This window comes from Eretmochelys imbricata, chromosome 1 (genome assembly GCF_965152235.1).
Source record: "Eretmochelys imbricata isolate rEreImb1 chromosome 1, rEreImb1.hap1, whole genome shotgun sequence".
Classification (NCBI taxonomy): domain Eukaryota; kingdom Metazoa; phylum Chordata; order Testudines; family Cheloniidae; genus Eretmochelys; species Eretmochelys imbricata.
Window position 1 is genome coordinate 140,814,438 of NC_135572.1, and position 19,207 is coordinate 140,833,644.

Below are 19,207 nucleotides of genomic sequence, written 5' to 3' on the forward strand. Positions count from 1 at the left end.
TTTTCATAGCACCTTCCTTTTTTACTTCACAATCTTTGAAAAAACGTCACTAAAGGGAAAAAGATATCTTCCCAGCGGACTGTGTGGTCTTTGCAGAGAAGCTAAATTATTTCTTTGAATCAGTAATGATACAAAGACATCATTTAGTTTCTCTGAAAAGTCCTCACGCTCTTTAATTTCTATCTTTACTTCCCAATAGTCCAGTGGACCCATCAAGAGGTTTTCTGCTGCCAATATACCTAACAAATCTCTTATTTGTTTTTATGTCTTGGCTCTTCAAAATCCCTCTTAATTATGAGTCTGTCAATTTTAGTTTCCTTAGTTTTAATTTTCATATTGTATTGTATTGTGTAATACATCTAATTTTGAACATATTACAGTGCTCCCTCAATACTTACATATGCTTTCTATTGTTTCCTTTTTATCCTTATTTTTAAATATAACACTATTTTACTGTCTGTTTAAAACAGAGGTGGGCAAACTTTTTGGCCTGATGGCCACATCTGGGTGGGGAAATTGCATGCAGGGCCATGAATGTAAGGCTGGGGCAGGGGGTAGGAGTGCAGGAGGGAGTGTGGGGTGTGGGAGGAGGTGCAGTGTGCAGGAAGGGGCTCAGGGCAAGGGGTTGGGGCAGAGAAAGGGTGCGGGGTATACGAGGGGGCTCAGGGCAGGGGGTTGGGGTGCAAGAGGGGGTGCACAATGCGGGAGGGGGCTCAGGGCAGGGGGTTGGGGTGCAGGGTGCAGGAGGAGTTCGGGGTGCGGGCTCCGGCCTGGTGCCGCTTACCTGGAGCGGCTCCAGGGTGGCAGTGGCACGCACCAGGGCCAGGGCAGGCTCCCTGCCTGCCTGCCCTGGTCTCTGCCCCGGCCCCGTGCCACTCCAGGAAGCGGCTGGCACCACATCACTGTGGCCCCTGGGGGCGGGGGGGCAGAGGGCGCTGTGCACTGCTCTTGCCTGTGGGTACCTCCCTCGAAGCTCCCATTGGCCGAGGTTCCCTGTTCCCGGCCCATGGGAGCTTCGGGGGAGGTATCCACTGGTAAGAGCAGCGTGCGGAGCCCTCTACCCTGCCCTCCCCACCCCCCAACAGGGGCCGCAGGGATGTGGTGCCGGCCGCTTCCCGGAGTGGCATGGGGCCCATAGCACCATGGGGGTGGTAATCCCATCCGCTGGATCCAAAGCTCTGAGGGGCCGGATCCAGTCCGTGGGCCATGGTTTGCCCACCCCTGGTTTAAAATAACATTAATGATATTATTATTATAATACAATTTTAAATGCATTCTTTGCATTTCCTAAGCTTGATAATGATAGGTACTAGTAGTATGTAAACTTTACATTTACATGTGGATGAGAGAAATTATAAATTTAATAATTTTCCTTCAGTATTAAACTTGTGAAATACAAACTCAGAAAATATTTTCTTGAATATTATTTTTAATATTGCACATGATTTTGTAAGAGAAAGTTACATACTTGTTTTTTCTAGGTTGGCAACCAGGATATAAGAATTTCAAACCTAGGATATTTTAGAGATTTTATAAATATATTGCGTGTATGCCTCACTGCTCAGAAGAGATAAATATTTGGATATGATACACTTAAGGAAAAAACCCACGAACCTGAATCATTACAGATGGCTGATAAATTATGTAAGTTGTTATCAGATAGTTTTGTTTCTGCAAAAAAAATTAATACAGTTGAATTCAAATGTAATCTTGTTCAACATATGTATTTATATATTATGTTTTTAAATGATGAATGTCTGTATAAACTTAAATGTCTTGAGGTTTGCAAAATATTTTACATTTTATCTATGCTTTATTGGTGTTTGTAAGGCACCTATCAAAGGGTATCTAAGTCCCAGTATTCAGATGTAATGTCTCTTCCCCCAGCATAACTACATAGTATATCTACACACATACACATAAACATACTCTCGCTATATATAATAAAAACATATTTTAGCGATCACCATTTAATAGAAGAAAACAAAGCAGCAATTATATTTTCCACAAACTAGTATCTGAGACAATGTGCCACTGATTCCCTATACTTAGAATGGGAAGTTAATTTAGTATCATATTAGATAGACAGACAGACATCATCCAAAGTCGGGTAAAGCAGCTACTTCTCTAAACAATGAAATAAGACATTCATTTCTGTAATCCATATTACAACTTTCCAGGTGCAAAGAGTGAAGAAAAGGCCCATTTATCTGGACAGTTTTGTTGTTGAATATTAAATTAAACAAACATGTGTAGTTAAGCTAATAAGGTTAATATACTATGCACCACAATGTAATATAAATCAGCATATCTTGAACAGACTCTTAACATACTACTGTGCTCAACCACTTTAAAAACTATCATGTGTTTTTGATGGTCTTACTCTGGCTATTTATTTCATGAACACATGAGATTCAAAAACTATTCTTTTTGGTTCATCCCATTATTTTATCCTATTGTGATATGAATTTTTTTTCTTTCACATGGTACAATATGTTTGCATATACAGTAAGTCACATACTTACCATTTTTACAACTACTTATACCTACAAAGAAATCAAACAATAATCAGCTCAGCCAATGACACTGCAAGCTTCCACACCCTACTTAACCAACCCTCCTCAATCCTTTTGTGTAGGCACCACTTCTTGGGGTGAGACAGTAGTTCAGTCTTCATTCCCAATCAATTCCTGATTTCTCTGCTGAAGTTATCATCACATGCCAAATGGGAAGCCTGGTTTATGTTTTTTGTGCTACATAATAAACAGGGCTAATCTATGTAATGCACTTTTTTTTTTTTTTTACTTTAGTAGATGGACAGCCATCTGAAGGCCGTGACTTTAGATTGTTGCATGATACAGTTTTAAACCTATTTTACAAAAGTAAAAGGTTCTATGCCTGGCCTGTGGGGCACTTTTTAAACATTGTGTGAAGCTTTAATTATTTTATAAACTCACTTCATTATACAGTATTACAAAAATACTAACACACTCAGCTCACTTTTTAAATTAAAATAAGTTTGCCACTTACCATTCGTATTGGCAGTAGTTGGTAGCGTAACACTATCAGTTACATTGAAGGTTATATTTGCAGATAATTTCCCTAAAAGAAATAAAGGTAACTGAATTTATTAAAATAGTTAACACTGTATTAAAAGCAATACATTAGAAAGACTCAGGTTTAGATAATTTAGATAGTAGCACAAAGCTGACAAGAATGGATTTGTCTCTTTCTCTGTGTTGATACAGTGCCTTAGTGTTCTCAACCAGGGGTACGCATACCCCTGGGGGTACATCAGCTCATCTATATATTTGCCTAGTTTTACAACAGGCTACGTAAAAAGCACTAGTGAAGTCAGTACAAACTTAATTTCATATAGACAAAATGAGAAAGTAAGCAGTTTTTCAGTAATAGTGTGCTTGTGACACTATTGTATTTTTATGTGTCTGATTGTGTACGCAATTAGTTTTTAAGTGAGGTGAAACTTGGGGATACACAAGACACATCAGACTCCTGCAGGGATGCAGTAGTCTGAAAAGGCTGTGCCTTAGCACAATGAGGCCCTCATCTTGTTTAGAGTCTGCCTGTGCTACCATAATGAAAATAATAAATCGTAAGGATGCAATAAATGCCATAGAGCAAGTTTGGGGGCTATCTACATGCTTTTATGCCTCAACCCTGCAAAACCTGCTGGCCATCATCATTGTGATTTTCTTTTATTCTATGTTCACACTGTGATTCAAATTGTGTCTGCTGAATAGTTTAAAGCCAGTGCCTAGCCCACTCAGGATAACCCAATCTGTTAGATTCATACATAGGTTAGAAGATACTAATTTCCAAACTTGTTTTGAACTCAGTTTTGATATCCTCAACCAATTTAAAAACAATTTGTTTTTTTTCCAAGAAACATGGTTCCTGGCCCAGCATATCGTAAACCCTTGCCCCTCCACACTCTGATGCCCCAACCACCAGAAATACTGTTTGCGTGCTGCCACTGCAGGTCTGAGCTGCACTCCATACTAGAGATGCATAACTCATCATAGGGATACTACCCCTTTCACACGCAGGTACAGCAGAACGACACGGGTTCTACGGCCACACAGCCCTCTCTTGTTCTGAAAGATTGTTCCATACTTCCTGTTCTACTCTGTGAGATAAATGGATTTGTGCTTTACTGAATCATGGCCTCAATTCATGCTCCCATTACCTTATCCTAAAGGCTTCACTGGATAACAGCAACCAATCAAAACAAACTGTGTGATCTTGACAGATATAATAAACTGAGTCAAGCTGGGCCTTGTCAATAGCTGAATTGGAGGCTTTCAGGTATTTTGGAGCCTGTGGATTATCTGTGCAGCAGATAGTAGCTGCTAAAACTACAGTACATTAATGGGAACATTTTAATCAGACAGAAGTTACGAAATTCAAAGATAGGGTTCAATAGCAATGTTAAATTTATCCCTTTCAGTTACTGCATGTTTTATGATAGGGCCTGTAGGGTTAAAATCTCAACTTTCACGTATATGCAATGAAATCATATGAACACGATATAAAACAAGACTGATTGCTCATATGAAATACCATAATAAAAAAAGTCGTATTCAGACTCCCAAAGCTCAAAAATCATCCTTTTCTGCCACTCAAAATAGAGTTTAACAAGGATATAACAGCCTTACCTGCTGTTGTGGAGAAGTTAAATTCAGGGATATTAGTAGTTTCTGCAGAAAAAAAAAATACAAGAATTTCTAATAAAAAGCCTGTGAAATACTGGTCATATAAATGAGCTGCAAGTCACTTTCCGATTTCTAGTTCAGACTCTCCTCTTGTTTGCACTTGCATGAATCAGTAATAATTTCTTTTAAAAGATGAGTGAGTTACTTCAGAATAAAACTTTTGCAAGTGAAAGAAGAATTAGGCCTCTGTCTCTAAATTCAGAGATCAGGAAAGCGAGTTAATTATGTCCTTCTTGTTTAGAATACGATTGACCCAGTTTAAACCATGAAACATATTCCCATATTCCACCATGGTGGACACCTTATAAATGTGTGTAATGAAGGAGGTGGATATTTAAAATTGTTTCAAAAATATTTTGAGTAGTTTTAGCAATTATGACACAGAGCCAGAAAGGGTTAAGTAACTTGCTAGCTAAATGACCCAAATTCAGCATTTAAAGACATATTAGAGAAGTAGATAAATGGTAATTAGGGCTATTCCTTATAAATAACTAACATAGCCATGTTAAATAGACTAGAGCTTTGAAATGCAAACCTGTATTGTTAGAGAATTAGAGGTAGTACTAATTGCATGTGTTTACTTATATCTTGTTAGATGTTAGCCATGTAAATATATGGTTCTTGTCTGTTTCTATATCTATTGATGCACAGATAAATGGGAATATTAACATTTAGATGGAACTTGGGTGTATAATTTCATTGTCTATACTTCTCTTTGAAGCTTGTAGCAAACTGTCTATGAACCTCTTTATGCATAATTACCTTATGCTGATGAATGCGACTAGTTACCTGTATATACATAGGAAATAGGTAATTCTTCTTCAAAGCAACTATTCTTTACCCAAGGACTGCATGCTGTCTGGAAAATGTGTAAAGGGCTTTTGGGAGCTGATCCTTTCATCTCAGATTTGCTTAAACTTTCTCAGGGGAAGTTTAAGTCGCAAGACTGTGGCCTCCAGTGCATTCTGGATCACCCTGATATTCAAAGTGGATATTGGACTATAACCTGATAAACTGATTCTGGAAAGGATTCTTTGCAACTCTGAAGCTCACCATCTCTACTATGAAACTGACCTAAGGATTCTATGCATTTCTGTATGTATAATGATCTTTTAACCAATACTCTCTCTCTTTTCTTTTAATAAATCTTAGTTTAGTTAATAAGAATTGGCTGTAAGTATGTATTTGGGTACGATCTTAGATATTCTTTAACTTGATGGGTAATGTGTCTGATCCTTTGGAATTGGTAGAACTTTTTCATATGATGAACAAGATTTTCAGTAATCCTCATCATATGTGACTTGGCAGTCTGGGTGGAAGCCCAAGGCTGGGTTACTTTAAGGGAACTGTGTTTTTGGCTTCTGGGTAACAAGTAAGATATTGTAGTAAGATATTGTTGCTGGCTTGGTAAATCTAAAGTATCAGAATAACCACCAGTTTTGGGGATTATCTGCCCCATTCTTTGCAGTTTGCCCTAATTGAGTAATCTCAGCGTGGCTCCACTGGGACCTTGGTCACAGCAATCTTACTGAATTCACTGTTCAACACAGAACCAGCATTCCTCCATAATTTCTAAAATACAAAAAAAAGGAGAAAAATACTATGTAAAGATAAGCATTACCTGTCTGGTTTGGCTCCAGCCATACACTTATAGTTCTATCTAAAAAGGAAAGGAGTTTCTTTTGATTAACAGTATCATATGTATTTTATATTTTAAAAACTCTAACAATGCAAACTTAATGAAGGGGGGTGGCTAACCAGCCAATATGATAAACATTTTTAAGGTTGTGAAAATAATGATCATGGGCCAAATTTAACACTAGTTTAAACAAGTACAACCTTACTGAATATAAGAGAGTTTTGTCTCTTACACCAGATCTGAATTTGGCTCTCATTCTAAACTTTGTATTTGTGTAAAATAATTCTCACCTTCATCACTTGATCTTTCTAGTGAAGTTGTATCTGAGTAATAGAACAAAAATAGAAAAAAGTTAAAATGTTCACAATAAAAAGGTAAGACATAAGCTAAATACATCAAAATATGAGAAATGTTAAGAAAATCTTGCCTGAAGCATTAATGGGGTAGGTGATAAAAGTAACGATTGAGGATTCTGCAGCAAAATAAATAAAAATAGAGAAGCATAACATTAGTGCTTAAATTTTTGTTTGTAAGAAAATCTGGGCAGATTTTTAAGCTTACTATGCCCACAACTGGGGACAGAATTTCAAAAAATTAAGACTCCAGTTTAGGCACCTGAAGGAAGTGGCCAGATTTTCAAAAATACCTAGAACCCACTGAGAACAAGAGGTGCTGAATACTTTTGAACATCTGAATGAGTGCTTGAATGGGGACTGCTGGTAACTGAGCTTTTTTTGAAAATTTTGCCCTTGGATATTTGCCCCATGTATAGCAGATTAGTCTGGTACAGCCTGCCCAGTAGCTATGAACTTCCCCACCATTCTTCTACTGAAGCTGTGACAGCCCTACCAGTCTAGTCCTGTGACTCTCTTGCAAAGATTACCAATTGTTCTGAATTGTGGTAAATTATGTGTAACATGGTCATATAATTGTCCATTGTTCCTAGCCATTTCTGCTAAAAATTGAAAAAGGATGCATATAATTGCTTCAGCTATATACATAAAATAGAAGAAAATGTATCCATAGAAGCAGGAACAGAGAAAGCCAATGTTGAGGTGAAAATTTTTATCAAACACAAGTTGGGAAATTCAGATAAAACTGTAACATTAAATCCATTTATTTCAGTTACTGAATGTTTTATGAAAGGATCCTGTAGGTTTACAATCTCAGTTCTCATGTATATACACAATGAAATCATATGAACTTGGCCCACAGTAAGACTGATTGCTAATGTGAAATACAATATTAAAAAAATAATATTCAAAATATTAGAACATAGACTCCCACAGCTCATAAACCACGCTTTTATGCCACTCAAAATACAATTTAACAGCAATATACAGCCTTACCTACTGTTGTGGAGAAGTTAAATTCAGGGATATTAGTAGTTTCTGTAGAAAAAATAAATAAATTAAATATAAGAATTTCTGATAACAAGCCAATATAATACTGATCATTTAAATGAGCTGCCAGGTCTCATTCCCATGTTTATTTCAGACTCTCCTCCTGTTTGCCCTAGCATTAATACATAATAACTTCTTATAAAAGATGATTGAGTTACTTCAGAATAAAACTTTTGCATGTGAAAGGAGAATTAGCTCATTTGTCTCTAAGCCCTGGTCTACACTAGGACTTTAGGTCGAATTTAGCAGCGTTAAATTGATGTAAACCTGCACCCGTCCACAAGATGAAGCCCTTTATTTCGACTTAAAGGGCTCTTAAAATCGATTTCCTTACTCCACCCCTGGATTAGTGCTTAAATCGGCCTTGCCAGGTCAAATTTGGGGTACTGTGGACACAATTCGACTGTATTGGCCTCCGGGAGCTATCCCAGAGTGCTCCATTGTGACCGCTCTGGACAGCACTCTCAACTCAGATGCACTGGCCAGGTAGACAGGAAAAGAACCGCGAACTTTTGAATCTCATTTCCTGTTTGGCCAGCGTGGCAAGCTGCAGGTGACCATGCAGAGCTCATCAGCAGAGGTGACCATGATGGAGTCCCAGAATCGCAAAAGAGCTCCAGCATGGACTGAACGGGAGGTACGGGATCTGATCGCTGTATGGGGAGAGGAATCCGTGCTATCAGAACTCCGTTCCAGTTTTCGAAATGCCAAAACATTTGTCAAAAATCTCCCAGGCCATGAAGGACAAAAGCCATAACAGGGACCTGAAGCAGTGCCACGTGAAACTTAAGGAGCTGAGGCAAGCCTATCAGAAAACCAGAGAGGCGAACGGCCACTCCGGGTCAGAGCCCCAAACATGCCGCTTCTATGATGAGCTGCATGCCATTTTAGGGGGTTCAGCCACCACTACCCCAGCCATGTTGTTTGACTCCTTCAATGGAGATGGAGGCAACATGGAAGCAGGTTTTGGGGACGAAGAAGATGATGATGATGATGAGGTTGTAGATAGCTCACAGCAAGCAAGCGGAGAAACCGGTTTTCCCGACAGCCAGGAACTGTTTCTCACCCTGGACCCTGGAGCCAGTACCCCCCCGAACCCACCCAAGGCTGCCTCCTGGACCTGGCAGGTGGAGAAGGGACCTCCGGTGAGTGTACCTTTTAAAATACTATACATGGTTTAAAAGCAAGCATGTGAAAGGATTAATTTGCCCTGGCATTCACAGCTCTCCTGGATGTACTCCCAAAGCCTTTGCAAAAGGTTTCTGGGGAGGGCAGCCTTATTGCGTCCTCCATGGTAGGACACTTTACCACTCCAGGCCAGTAACACGTACTCGGGAATCATTGTAGAACAAAGCATTGCAGTGTATGTTTGCTGGCATTCAAACAACATCCGTTCTTTATCTCTCTGTGTTATCCTCAGGAGAGTGAGATATCATTCATGGTCCCCTGGTTGAAATAGGGTGCTTTTCTTCAGGGGACACTCAGAGGAGCCCGTTCCTACTGGGCTGTTTGTCTATGGCTGAACAGAAATGTTCCCCGCTGTTAGCCATGGGGAGGGGGGAGGGTTGAGGGGGTAGCCACACGGTGGGGGAGGCAAAATGAGACCTTGTAACAAAAGCACATGTGCTATGTATGTAATGTTAACAGCAAGGTTTACCCTGAAAGAGCGTAGCCACTGTTTTATAAAATGTGTCTTTTTAAATACCGCTGTCCCTTTTTTTTTCTCCACCAGCTGCACGTGTTTCAATGATCACAGGATCTTCTCCTTCCCAGAGGCTAGTGAAGATTAGAAAGAAAAAAAAAAACGCACTCATGATGAAATGTTCTCTGAGCTCATGCTGTCCTCCCACACTGACAGAGCACAGACGAATGCGTGGAGGCAAATAATGTCAGAGTGCAGGAAAGCACAAAATGACCGGGAAGAGAGGTGGCGGGCTGAAGAGAGTAAGTGGCGGGCTGAAGACAGGGCTGAAGCTCAAATGTGGTGGCAGCGTGATGAGAGGAGGCAGGATTCAATGCTGAGGCTGCTGGAGGATCAAACCAGTATGCTCCAGTGTATGGTTGAGCTGCAGCAAAGACAGCTGAAGCACAGACTGCTACTACAGCCCCTGTGTAACCAACCGCCCTCCTCCCCAAGTTCCATAGCCTCCACACCCAGACGCCCAAGAATGCGGTGGGGGGGCCTCCGGCCAACCAGCCACTCCGCCCCAGAGGATTGCCCAAAAAACAGAAGGCTGGCATTCCATAAATTTTAAAGTTGTAAACTTTTAAAGTGCTGTGTGACATTTTCCTTCCCTCCTCCACCACCCCTCCTGGGCTACCTTGGTAGTCATCCCCCTATTTGTGTGATGAATGAATAAAGAATGCATGAATGTGAAGCAACAATGACTTTATTGCCTCTGCAAGTGGTGATCGAAGGGAGGTGGGGAGGGTGGTTAGCTTCCAGGGAAGTAGAGTGAACCAAGGGGCAGGGGGTTTCATCAAGGAGAAACAAACAGAACTTTCACACCGTAGCCTGGCCAGTCATGAAACTGGTTTTCAAAGCTTCTCTGATGCATACCGTGCCCTCCTGTGCTCTTCTAACTGCCCTGGTTTCTGGCTGCGCGTAACCAGCAGCCAGGCGATTTGCCTCAACCTCCCACCCCGCCATAAACGTCTCCCCCTTACTCTCACAGATATTGTGGAGCGCACAGCAGGCAGTAATAACAGTGGGAATATTGGTTTCGCTGGGGTCTAAGCGAGTCAGTAAACTGCGCCAGCGCGCCTTTAAACGTCCAAATGCACATTCTACCACCATTCTGCACTTGCTCAGCCTGTAGTTGAACAGCTCCTGACTACTGTCCAGGCTGCCTGTGTACGGACTCATGAGCCATGGCATTAAGGGGTAGGCTGGGTCCCCAAGGATACATATAGGCATTTCAACATCCCCAACAGTTATTTTCTGGTCTGGGAATAAAGTCCCTTCCTGCAGCTTTTGAAACAGATCAGAGTTCCTGAAGATGCGAGCGTCACGTACCTTTCCCGGCCATCCCACGTTGATGTTGGTGAAACGTCCCTTGTGATCCACCAGAGCTTGCAGCACTATTGAAAAGTACCCCTTGCGGTTTATGTACTCGCCGGCTTGGTGCTCCGGTGCCAAGATAGGGATATGGGTTCCGTCTTTGGCCCCACCACAGTTAGAGAATCCCATTGCAGCAAAGCCATCCACTATGACCTGCACATTTCCCAGGGTCACTACCCTTGATATCAGCAGATCTTTGATTGCGTGGGCTACTTGCATCACAGCAGCCCCAACAGTAGATTTGCCCACTCCAAATTGATTCCCAACTGACTGGTAGCTGTCTGGCGTTGCAAGCTTCCACAGGGCTATCGCCACTCGCTTCTCAACTGTGAGGGCTGCTCTCATCTTGGTATTCATGCGCTTCAGGGCAGGGGAAAGCAAGTCACAAAGTTCCATGAAAGTGCTCTTACACATCCGAAAGTTTCGCAGCCACTGGGGATCGTCCAAGACCTGCAACACTATGCGGTCCCACCAGTCTGTGCTTGTTTCCTGAGCCCAGAATCGGCGTTCCACAGCATGAACCTGCCCCATTAGCACCATGATGCATGCATTGGCAGGGCCCATGCTTTCAAAGAAATCTGTGTCCATGTCCTGATCACTCACGTGACCGCGCTGACGTCGCCTCCTCACCCGGTATTGCTCTGCAAGGTTCTGGTGCTGCATATACTGCTGGATAATGCGTGTGGTGTTTAATGTGCTCCTAATTGCCAAAGTGAACTGAGTGGCCTTCATGCTTGCCTTGGTATGGCGTCCGCACAGAAAAAAGGCGCGGGACGATTGTCTGCCGTTGCTCTGATGGAGGGAGGGGCGACTGATGACACGGCTTACAGTGCTGGCTTCAGGGAGCTAAAATCAACAAAGGGGGTGGCTTTACATCAAGGAGTATTTCAGGCAGGACTTCATGGAGGGTTCCAATAAGAAATGGTGCACCTAAGTTATTGTTCTTATTGGAACAAGGAGGTTAGTCTGGTCTCTGATTGATACATAGCTAGATTTACCTCACTGCACCTTCTCTGTGAGTGACTGCAGTGTGACCTAGAGGAATGAGTCCCCTAGACGGGGGAGGGAGGAGAAGCAAATGAGTACAAAACAAATCTGGTCTATTTCTTGTTTTGATCCACTCCATCTATCTTTTACATCTTTGGCTGGCAGCAGATGGTGCAGTAGGACTGCTAGCCATCCTCATCTCTTGCCTGCCTGGCAGAAGATGGTACAGTACGACTGCTAGCAATCCGTATCGCCTGCCTGCTCACCATAAAATGGTTCAATAGGACTGACTGCAGGACTAAAGAGAATGACCTGGTCAAGTCACTCCAAATTTAGTCCCTGCGCCCATGTCTGCCCAGGCGCTCCTGGCCGACGTGGCCAGGAGCACCTCGGACATGACGATGACGGCTACCAGTCGTATTGTACTGTCTGCTGCCACAAGGCAATAGGTTGCTGCTACTGTGTAGCAATGCAGTACCACGTCTGCCAGCACCCAGGGGACATATGGTGACAGTGAGCTGAGCGGGCTCCATGCTTGCCGTGGTATGGCGCCTGCACAGGTAACTCAGGAAAAAAGGTGTGAAACGATTGTCTGCCCTTGCTTTCATGGAGGGAGGGAGGGAACGGGGGCCTGACGATATGTACCCGCGACAATGTTTTAGCCCCATCAGGCATTGGGATCTCAACCCAGAATTCCAATGGGCAGCGGAGACTGCGGAAACTGTGGGATAGCTACCCACAGTGCAACGCTCCAGAAGTCGACGCTTGCCTCAGTACTGTGGAAGCACTCCGCCGAGTTAATGCACTTAGAGCATTTTCTGTGGGGACACACACACTCGAATATATAAAACCGATTTCTAAAAAAACGACTTCTATAAATTCGACCTAATTTCGTTGTGTAGACATACCCTAAGTTCAGAGATCAGGGGAGTGGGTAAATGATGCCCCTCTTGTCTGGAACATTACTGACACAATTTAAACCATGAAATGTGTGCCCATATACCACAGTAATAGACAAAATACAAATGTGAATAATGAATGTGTTGGATATTTAATAATCATTCAAAAATATTTTAAGTAGTTTTAGCAAATGCACTCAATTCACTTTTCAAACAGAACCAATAGCCCTAAATATTTTCTAACATACAAATTAATAATAAAAAAAAAACCCTCCATAAAAATACGCATGTACCTGTATGGTTTGGCTTTGGCAACACATTTAAAGTTCTGTCTGAAAGGGAAAGGAGTATATTTTGGATAACTGTAAAATATTAATTTAACAGTTTTTTAAAAAACTCAACCAGTGCAACCTTACCTGTGGGGTGGCTAAACACCCAGTATAATGAACCTTTTTTCAAAGTTCAAAGCTGGCCAAATTTAGCCCTGGTTTATACAAGCTCAAACCTGTTGAACACAATGGAGTTTTGTCTGCTTATACCACGTCTGAATTTGGCCTTAATTCTACAGTTTTTATTTGTGTAATACGTATCATTCTCACCTGCAGTGCTTGTATCTGAACTTGTAGCTGAAAAATACAACAAAAATATACAAAAATTATAAAAATGACAAAATAAAAAGTAAAACTTAAGCTAAATAGATCTAGATATGAGAAATATTAATTTCTTGCCTGAAGCATTGATGGGGTAGGTGATAAAAGTAACAATAGAGGATTCTGCTGGAAAAAAGAGAAAAGAAAATAGACAAACATAAAGTTAGTGCTTTATTAAATTATTTTCTTCTAACATTGTCAGGGCCAGAGTTTCAAACTCTCAAGACCAGTAAATGGGGACAGAATTTCAAAAAGCTAAACCTCCAATTTAAGCACCTAAAAAAAGTGGCTAGATTTTCAAAAATACTGAGTATACATTGAGAACAATGGGTGTTGAATACTTTTGAAAATCGGAATGAGTTACTGAATGGGAGATGCTGGTAATTGAGTTCTTTTGAAAATTTTGCGCTTGGTGTTTTTGTACTCATGAAAGACAGAGATTAGTCTGGTACTGACTGGCCAGTAGCAATGAACTTCCTCACCTTTCTTCCGTTTCAACTCAACCTTGAGCTGTGATAGCCCTGCCAGTCAAGGTGAGCAAAGATCACCAATTTTATTGAAATATAGAAAACGGTATGTAATATGAAATATCTATTTTGCCTCAAATTAGCTGGTCTTGCTAAAAATGAAAAGGAAATAAATAAATGTTTTAGCTACATACATGAAACAAAAGAAAACTATATCAATACAAGCAGGAACAAAGAAATGCAGGGAAAAATCAGGAATGTATGCAGCAACTTATTCTTCAATGTACACAGTTAAAATGTCTTTTCCCACATTGCAATACAAGAGTAAATAGTGTTCAAAGGGCAGTGTAGCTCAGAGGACAATGTAACTCAGGTACAACTTGTGATATCTCAATGATTATTTTGAAGGGCTCTACACAACTGCTTGTCAGTGTGCCAGTAGACACCAGTAATATGATTTTTTCTGAACGGCTTCCTAACAAGGTGATTTGTCATCACAGAAACAAATCTGGTTCCCATCTATTGAACTGTAATACCACTTAGTGGGAAGACCCATGAAACTGCTACAAGATCTATTACAGAATTATTAACAAATTCAACCTCAAAGCCTGGTGAGGGTATACCACAGAGTGGAGAGCATGCTTGAAATTTGCAAGTCAGGGTCTATGGCATGTGTACATTAATACACATTGTATTTGACTGTGATTTTTCTTTTAATTTAAAAAGGAAAAAAAACTCTACAGTTCTTTCCTATCTGTTAGCGATAAAACCAGTAAGTCATGATTCTTCTACTTGAATTATGGTCAAAAAAATTCTCACTCTATTACTCATGGCTTTTAACTATGAGTTACAGGTGTGAGTCAGCTTCTTTGGCATTGTAACCTGAAATTCAAGGAAGAAAAGGAAATGCCCCTCAATGCTAACAATAAAATGCACATACTCTGTAATACAGCCTTTATAAGAGTCATCTCAACACAATCACAAAGAAAACTTGTTTTGCTCTATATTTGTCCCTGGTTAACTCTCGATGGGTAGGAATTACGCATTAAATTGTTGTTACAAAATGGGTCAAATATTCTTTTTAGATGTTATTTTCTGCTAATTTCTGAGGAAGATAATCTGACCTCTTTCACAGTAGCAGCCGTGTTAGTCTGTATCCGCAAAAAGAACAGGAGTATTTGTGGCACCTTAGAGACTAACAAATTTGTTTGAGCATAAGCTTTCGTGAGCTACAGCTACATCCGATGAAGTGAGCAATCTGACATCTGTACCTAATGCCACATTTCCACCTTTGCTTCTCTCCTCAAACAAAGTTTCTTCTAATGTCATCTGGCAATGGAGCACAAACCAAAAATGCAATAATTCCGTAACTCAGGATGGCATATATTTTGTTCCCATTTTAGCTAAAGTATTATTTACAGTATAGAGCCACCTCCATAAAAACAGACTTTGTTTCTTCAGCTTCTAATATGACTCATCTAACCAGTGTCAAAAATTTCTGGCATTTATTATCCTCGGGTAAAGTTAAAAAAAAAAAAAAAAAAAAAAGAGGCCCAACCCACATTACAAAATATTAGAGAGACAAGGTGGGTGAGGCAATATCTTTGACTGGACCACCTTCTGCTAGTGAGAGAGACAAACTTTTGAATTACACAAAGCTCTTCTTCAGGTCTCAAAACATGACAGACATCTGTAAATGATCGAGTGATGTCAAACTAATAGCTTCAGTATATGCAAAAGGCATCTCTGACTGTCAATCAGCTAGGGTTAGGTACTATTAATAAGAAGTGTGACTATGGTGAGATTATTTTTACATTTGTTTGGTACTTGGAAGAATTGTGTATTGCCAGCTATGGTAAGTGAAGTCTTCCCTTTATTCTCAGAACAGATACACTGCTATGTTTATCTGCAATGTGTCTGAACCTCATCTTCTTGTGGGACCACCAGCAGGTGAGCGAAGATGGATAAAGGTTTCCTGGGGCCCTGGGCCAGAGCAAGAGGGGGAGGCCCCTCCCCACCCCTTCCACTTTCAGCCCTGCCCACGGCCCCACCCCTTTCTGTCCCTTCCCTGGGGCCCACCCCTGTTCCACTCAGGGTCTCCTCCATTCCACCCCCCCAACACACACACACAACCTGTTTGCTACTTTCTGCCCCCCTCACTGCAGCCCCAAAACCAGAAAAGCTCTGTCCCCCTGCCACAGCCCCAGGCCACAGCAGGGAGTCAAAGCTCCCACAGCCCTGAGGCCATGACAGATAGCGAGCACTTCTCCAGTCCTAGGGCCGCAGCAGGGGTCCCAGTGCTGGGGCTTTCCCCGCTGCCCCCCTGGCTTCTGCCAGGGTTGGAGAACGCTGGGGGCTTCTCCCGCTGCCCTCTGGCTTCTGCCGGGGAGTGGGGTTGGGGCACAGGGACTTTCCCCTCCCTGCCCGCCTGGTGGCTGGTTCCGGGACCCCCAGTTGGCCGGGGCCCCTGGGCACGGGCCCCATAGGCCCAGCGGCTAATCCACCACTGCAAGTGAGACAGGCTTGTTCAATCCCTTTACCAGTTCAATCCTTGGCCTGCACTGATGCTACCAAGAAGGATGTCAATCACAGCAAACTGAAGTGATTTTTATGATCTATTCAATTGTCCAGAAAGAAGTCACATAAGCCAGGGTATGGCAGTCACATGCTAATGCCTTTTTAACATTACTCAGGTAGGTCGGATTGGAACGAGGGATCTAGAGGTGAAAGGCCCTATATATTATTTTACCATCAGTTCTAAGCAGTCCATTCCATCCTTCCTCTGATGACTTATGTTCATAAGTCACTCAGAGTATGTTTACACCACATCTGGGAGCAAACCTCCCAGTTCAGGTCTACAGACTCATACTAGAACCCTAGAAATAGCTGTGGAGACATTGCTTTGACACTGTGTCCTGGGCTGGAGACCAGGCTATTTTTAGCTCACTAGCGCTAGCCCCACTAGCACAAATCTATGCTATCTCCCAAATGCAGTGTGGACATTACTTGGGAGCTTTTAAAAAGCCAACCCTTCATTCTCACAACTCCAAATTCCAATGTAATCATAGCTACGGAATTGCTAAATCGCTGCTAGCAAAGTGGGGTCCTGGTCCTTGACTCAGGCTCCTAGTGCTATGGTAATACAAATAATAAATAAAATAATAACAAAATATTTTGAGGTTTTGAAAAATTGTCCTAAGGCAAAATTCAGCACTGGTTAAAAAACACACATAACCTCACTAAACACAATGGAGTTTTGTCTGCTTACATCAGGTCTGAATTTGTCCCCAGTTCTACAGTTTGTAGTGGGTAGAATAATTCTCACCTGAAGTGCTTGTCTTTTCTAATGAAGTTGTATCTGTGAAAGAAATATAACAATAATAATAAAAAGTAATAAAAAATAAAATAAAAAGTAAAACATAGGGTAGATACATCTAGATATCAGATATGTTAATAAAAATCTTGCCTGAAGCGTTAATAGAGTAGGTGATAAAAATACCAATAGCTGATTCTGCCAAAGGGGAAAAAGGTTTGGGAAGAGGCATAAAATTAGTGCTTTCATTTTTTTGTGAGAATCTGGGACCAGATTTTCAATTGCTCATCACCTATAACTCAGGACAGAACTACAAGAGCTCAAGATCCAATTTAAATACCTAGAAATGGCGACTTTTTCAAAAATATTCAATACCCAGCAGCTGACATTCAGAACAATAGATGTTGAGCACTTTTAGACACCTGGCCACTGATTAAGTGCCCGACTTGAAGTTGTTAGTAGCTGAGCTCTTTTGATAATTTTGTCCTTGGTTTTGTTTAGTACTCATAAAAGAGAGAGATGAGTCTGGCCAGTAGCAATTAACTTCCCCACCACAATTTTATTGCTGAATGCAGCCCTGCCTGTATAGCCCTGCCAGTCTAGTCCTGTGACTCTCTTGAAAAAAAGATTCCCAATTATACTGGACTGTGGCAAACTATATGTAATATGAATTATTTATTGTACCTCAAATAAGATGTGTTTGATAACAAATGAAAAAGGATGTAAATAAATACTTCAGCTATATACATGAAACAAAATAAAATTATATTAATACAAGCCATAAAACAGAAATGCAGAAATTTGGGGTTTTTTTTGGAAAGTCAGGGATGTATGCAAAAGCTTATTCTTGAACACACACATTTTAAAAGTATTTCCACACAATATAGTGTAGAAGTAAATAGCGTTCAGAGGGCAACCTAGCTCAGATGTACCATGTGACACCTCAGTGACAACTTCGAAGGGCTCCATACAACAACTGCTTGTCAATCTGTCAGAAGGGACCAGTACTATGTTTTTCAAAGTGTTGCTAAGAAGGCGATTGTCGTCAAAGAAACAAACACGATAAATATACTAAGGAATAATGATTACATCAATTAAGAGAGAATTGCACACAAGACATAAGCAACCTATTTCATGATACAAAGGAGGACAAAAGGCTCCTGTTTCATAGGTTAGATTATTTTGGAAATAAATTTATTTTGGCCTACCATTTTACAAAATCCCTTGTAGAGTACCCCCTTACTCCTTGCTCATGGGATTAATAACTTGGCACAAATGGCCCTTCAACTATCAGGATTCTGATGGACTATTATGATTACAATTAATTTTCTAGAACAACTGAGTAACCCAAAAGCAGGGATTAGAACTGGTGGACGTTGCTAATAGATATTGTCTCAGCTGGCAGTGGGACAGGGGATATTCTGTGAGCAACCAATAAATGAGGCATCAGTATGGAAATTGCACCTTGGCCTTAGCTACAGCATTTTGTTTAGCATGGACATTCAATTAATTGGAAATGTGGCAGATAGGGACCAATTCTGCACAGCAAGGCTGTCTTTTGTAATAAAAATACATACATATATAAAATGATTTCTATTTAAAAAGTAACGGATGCCAAAAAAGTTTCAATAGCGTTAAACAGTAAACAGCAAGCTGTGTGCTTGTGTATCAATTTTATTCACCCACATTCTGCTATAAATAATATTTTTATGGATGATGTTTATCCCCTGAACATATTCCTGAACATCTTGAAAAGCATTTTTGGTATTTCTACCAGCTGCGTTTGTGCGGTGGGAGGAAATCTCCATGTTGTCTTCACCTTCCCTTCCACCCCCCACAAATTATTCACTATTTAGTGGGCTGTCAAAGGCTATTGGTCAGGCAACTTGAATCTATCATTCCATTCCTGAGAAAGTTAGTGCTAAACTGGAGTGATTCCACTAAGAATAGAAGAGTTTGTCTAGATGGTACAGATAATTTTATTCTTATGAAAAAATAAAACTAGACTGATGAAATATAGTAACTTATTTACACAGTAGCTTCTTTGCATTACTT

General features: G+C 41.0%; 1 protein-coding gene across 3 annotated transcripts in view; it reads right to left on the reverse strand.

Annotated features, from left to right (window-relative positions):
• Positions 1 to 19,207, reverse strand: part of ADGRG2 (adhesion G protein-coupled receptor G2) — an 84,450-nt gene that overhangs the window by 44,913 nt on the left and 20,330 nt on the right. For 2 of the 3 annotated variants that reach the window (XM_077816533.1, XM_077816524.1), the window contains exons 4-15: positions 17,165 to 17,197; positions 13,451 to 13,495; positions 13,322 to 13,348; positions 13,016 to 13,054; positions 7,722 to 7,763; positions 6,800 to 6,844; positions 6,663 to 6,695; positions 6,355 to 6,393; positions 4,677 to 4,718; positions 3,031 to 3,102; positions 2,526 to 2,546; positions 1,615 to 1,671 (exon numbers count right to left, since the gene is read on the reverse strand). In XM_077816533.1, the coding sequence (XP_077672659.1) occupies positions 1,615 to 1,671; positions 2,526 to 2,546; positions 3,031 to 3,102; positions 4,677 to 4,718; positions 6,355 to 6,393; positions 6,663 to 6,695; positions 6,800 to 6,844; positions 7,722 to 7,763; positions 13,016 to 13,054; positions 13,322 to 13,348; positions 13,451 to 13,495; positions 17,165 to 17,197 (495 nt within the window). The remainder of the gene's footprint in view (positions 1 to 1,614; positions 1,672 to 2,525; positions 2,547 to 3,030; positions 3,103 to 4,676; positions 4,719 to 6,354; positions 6,394 to 6,662; positions 6,696 to 6,799; positions 6,845 to 7,721; positions 7,764 to 13,015; positions 13,055 to 13,321; positions 13,349 to 13,450; positions 13,496 to 17,164; positions 17,198 to 19,207) is intronic. The other variant, XM_077816540.1, reaches the window with a different exon arrangement.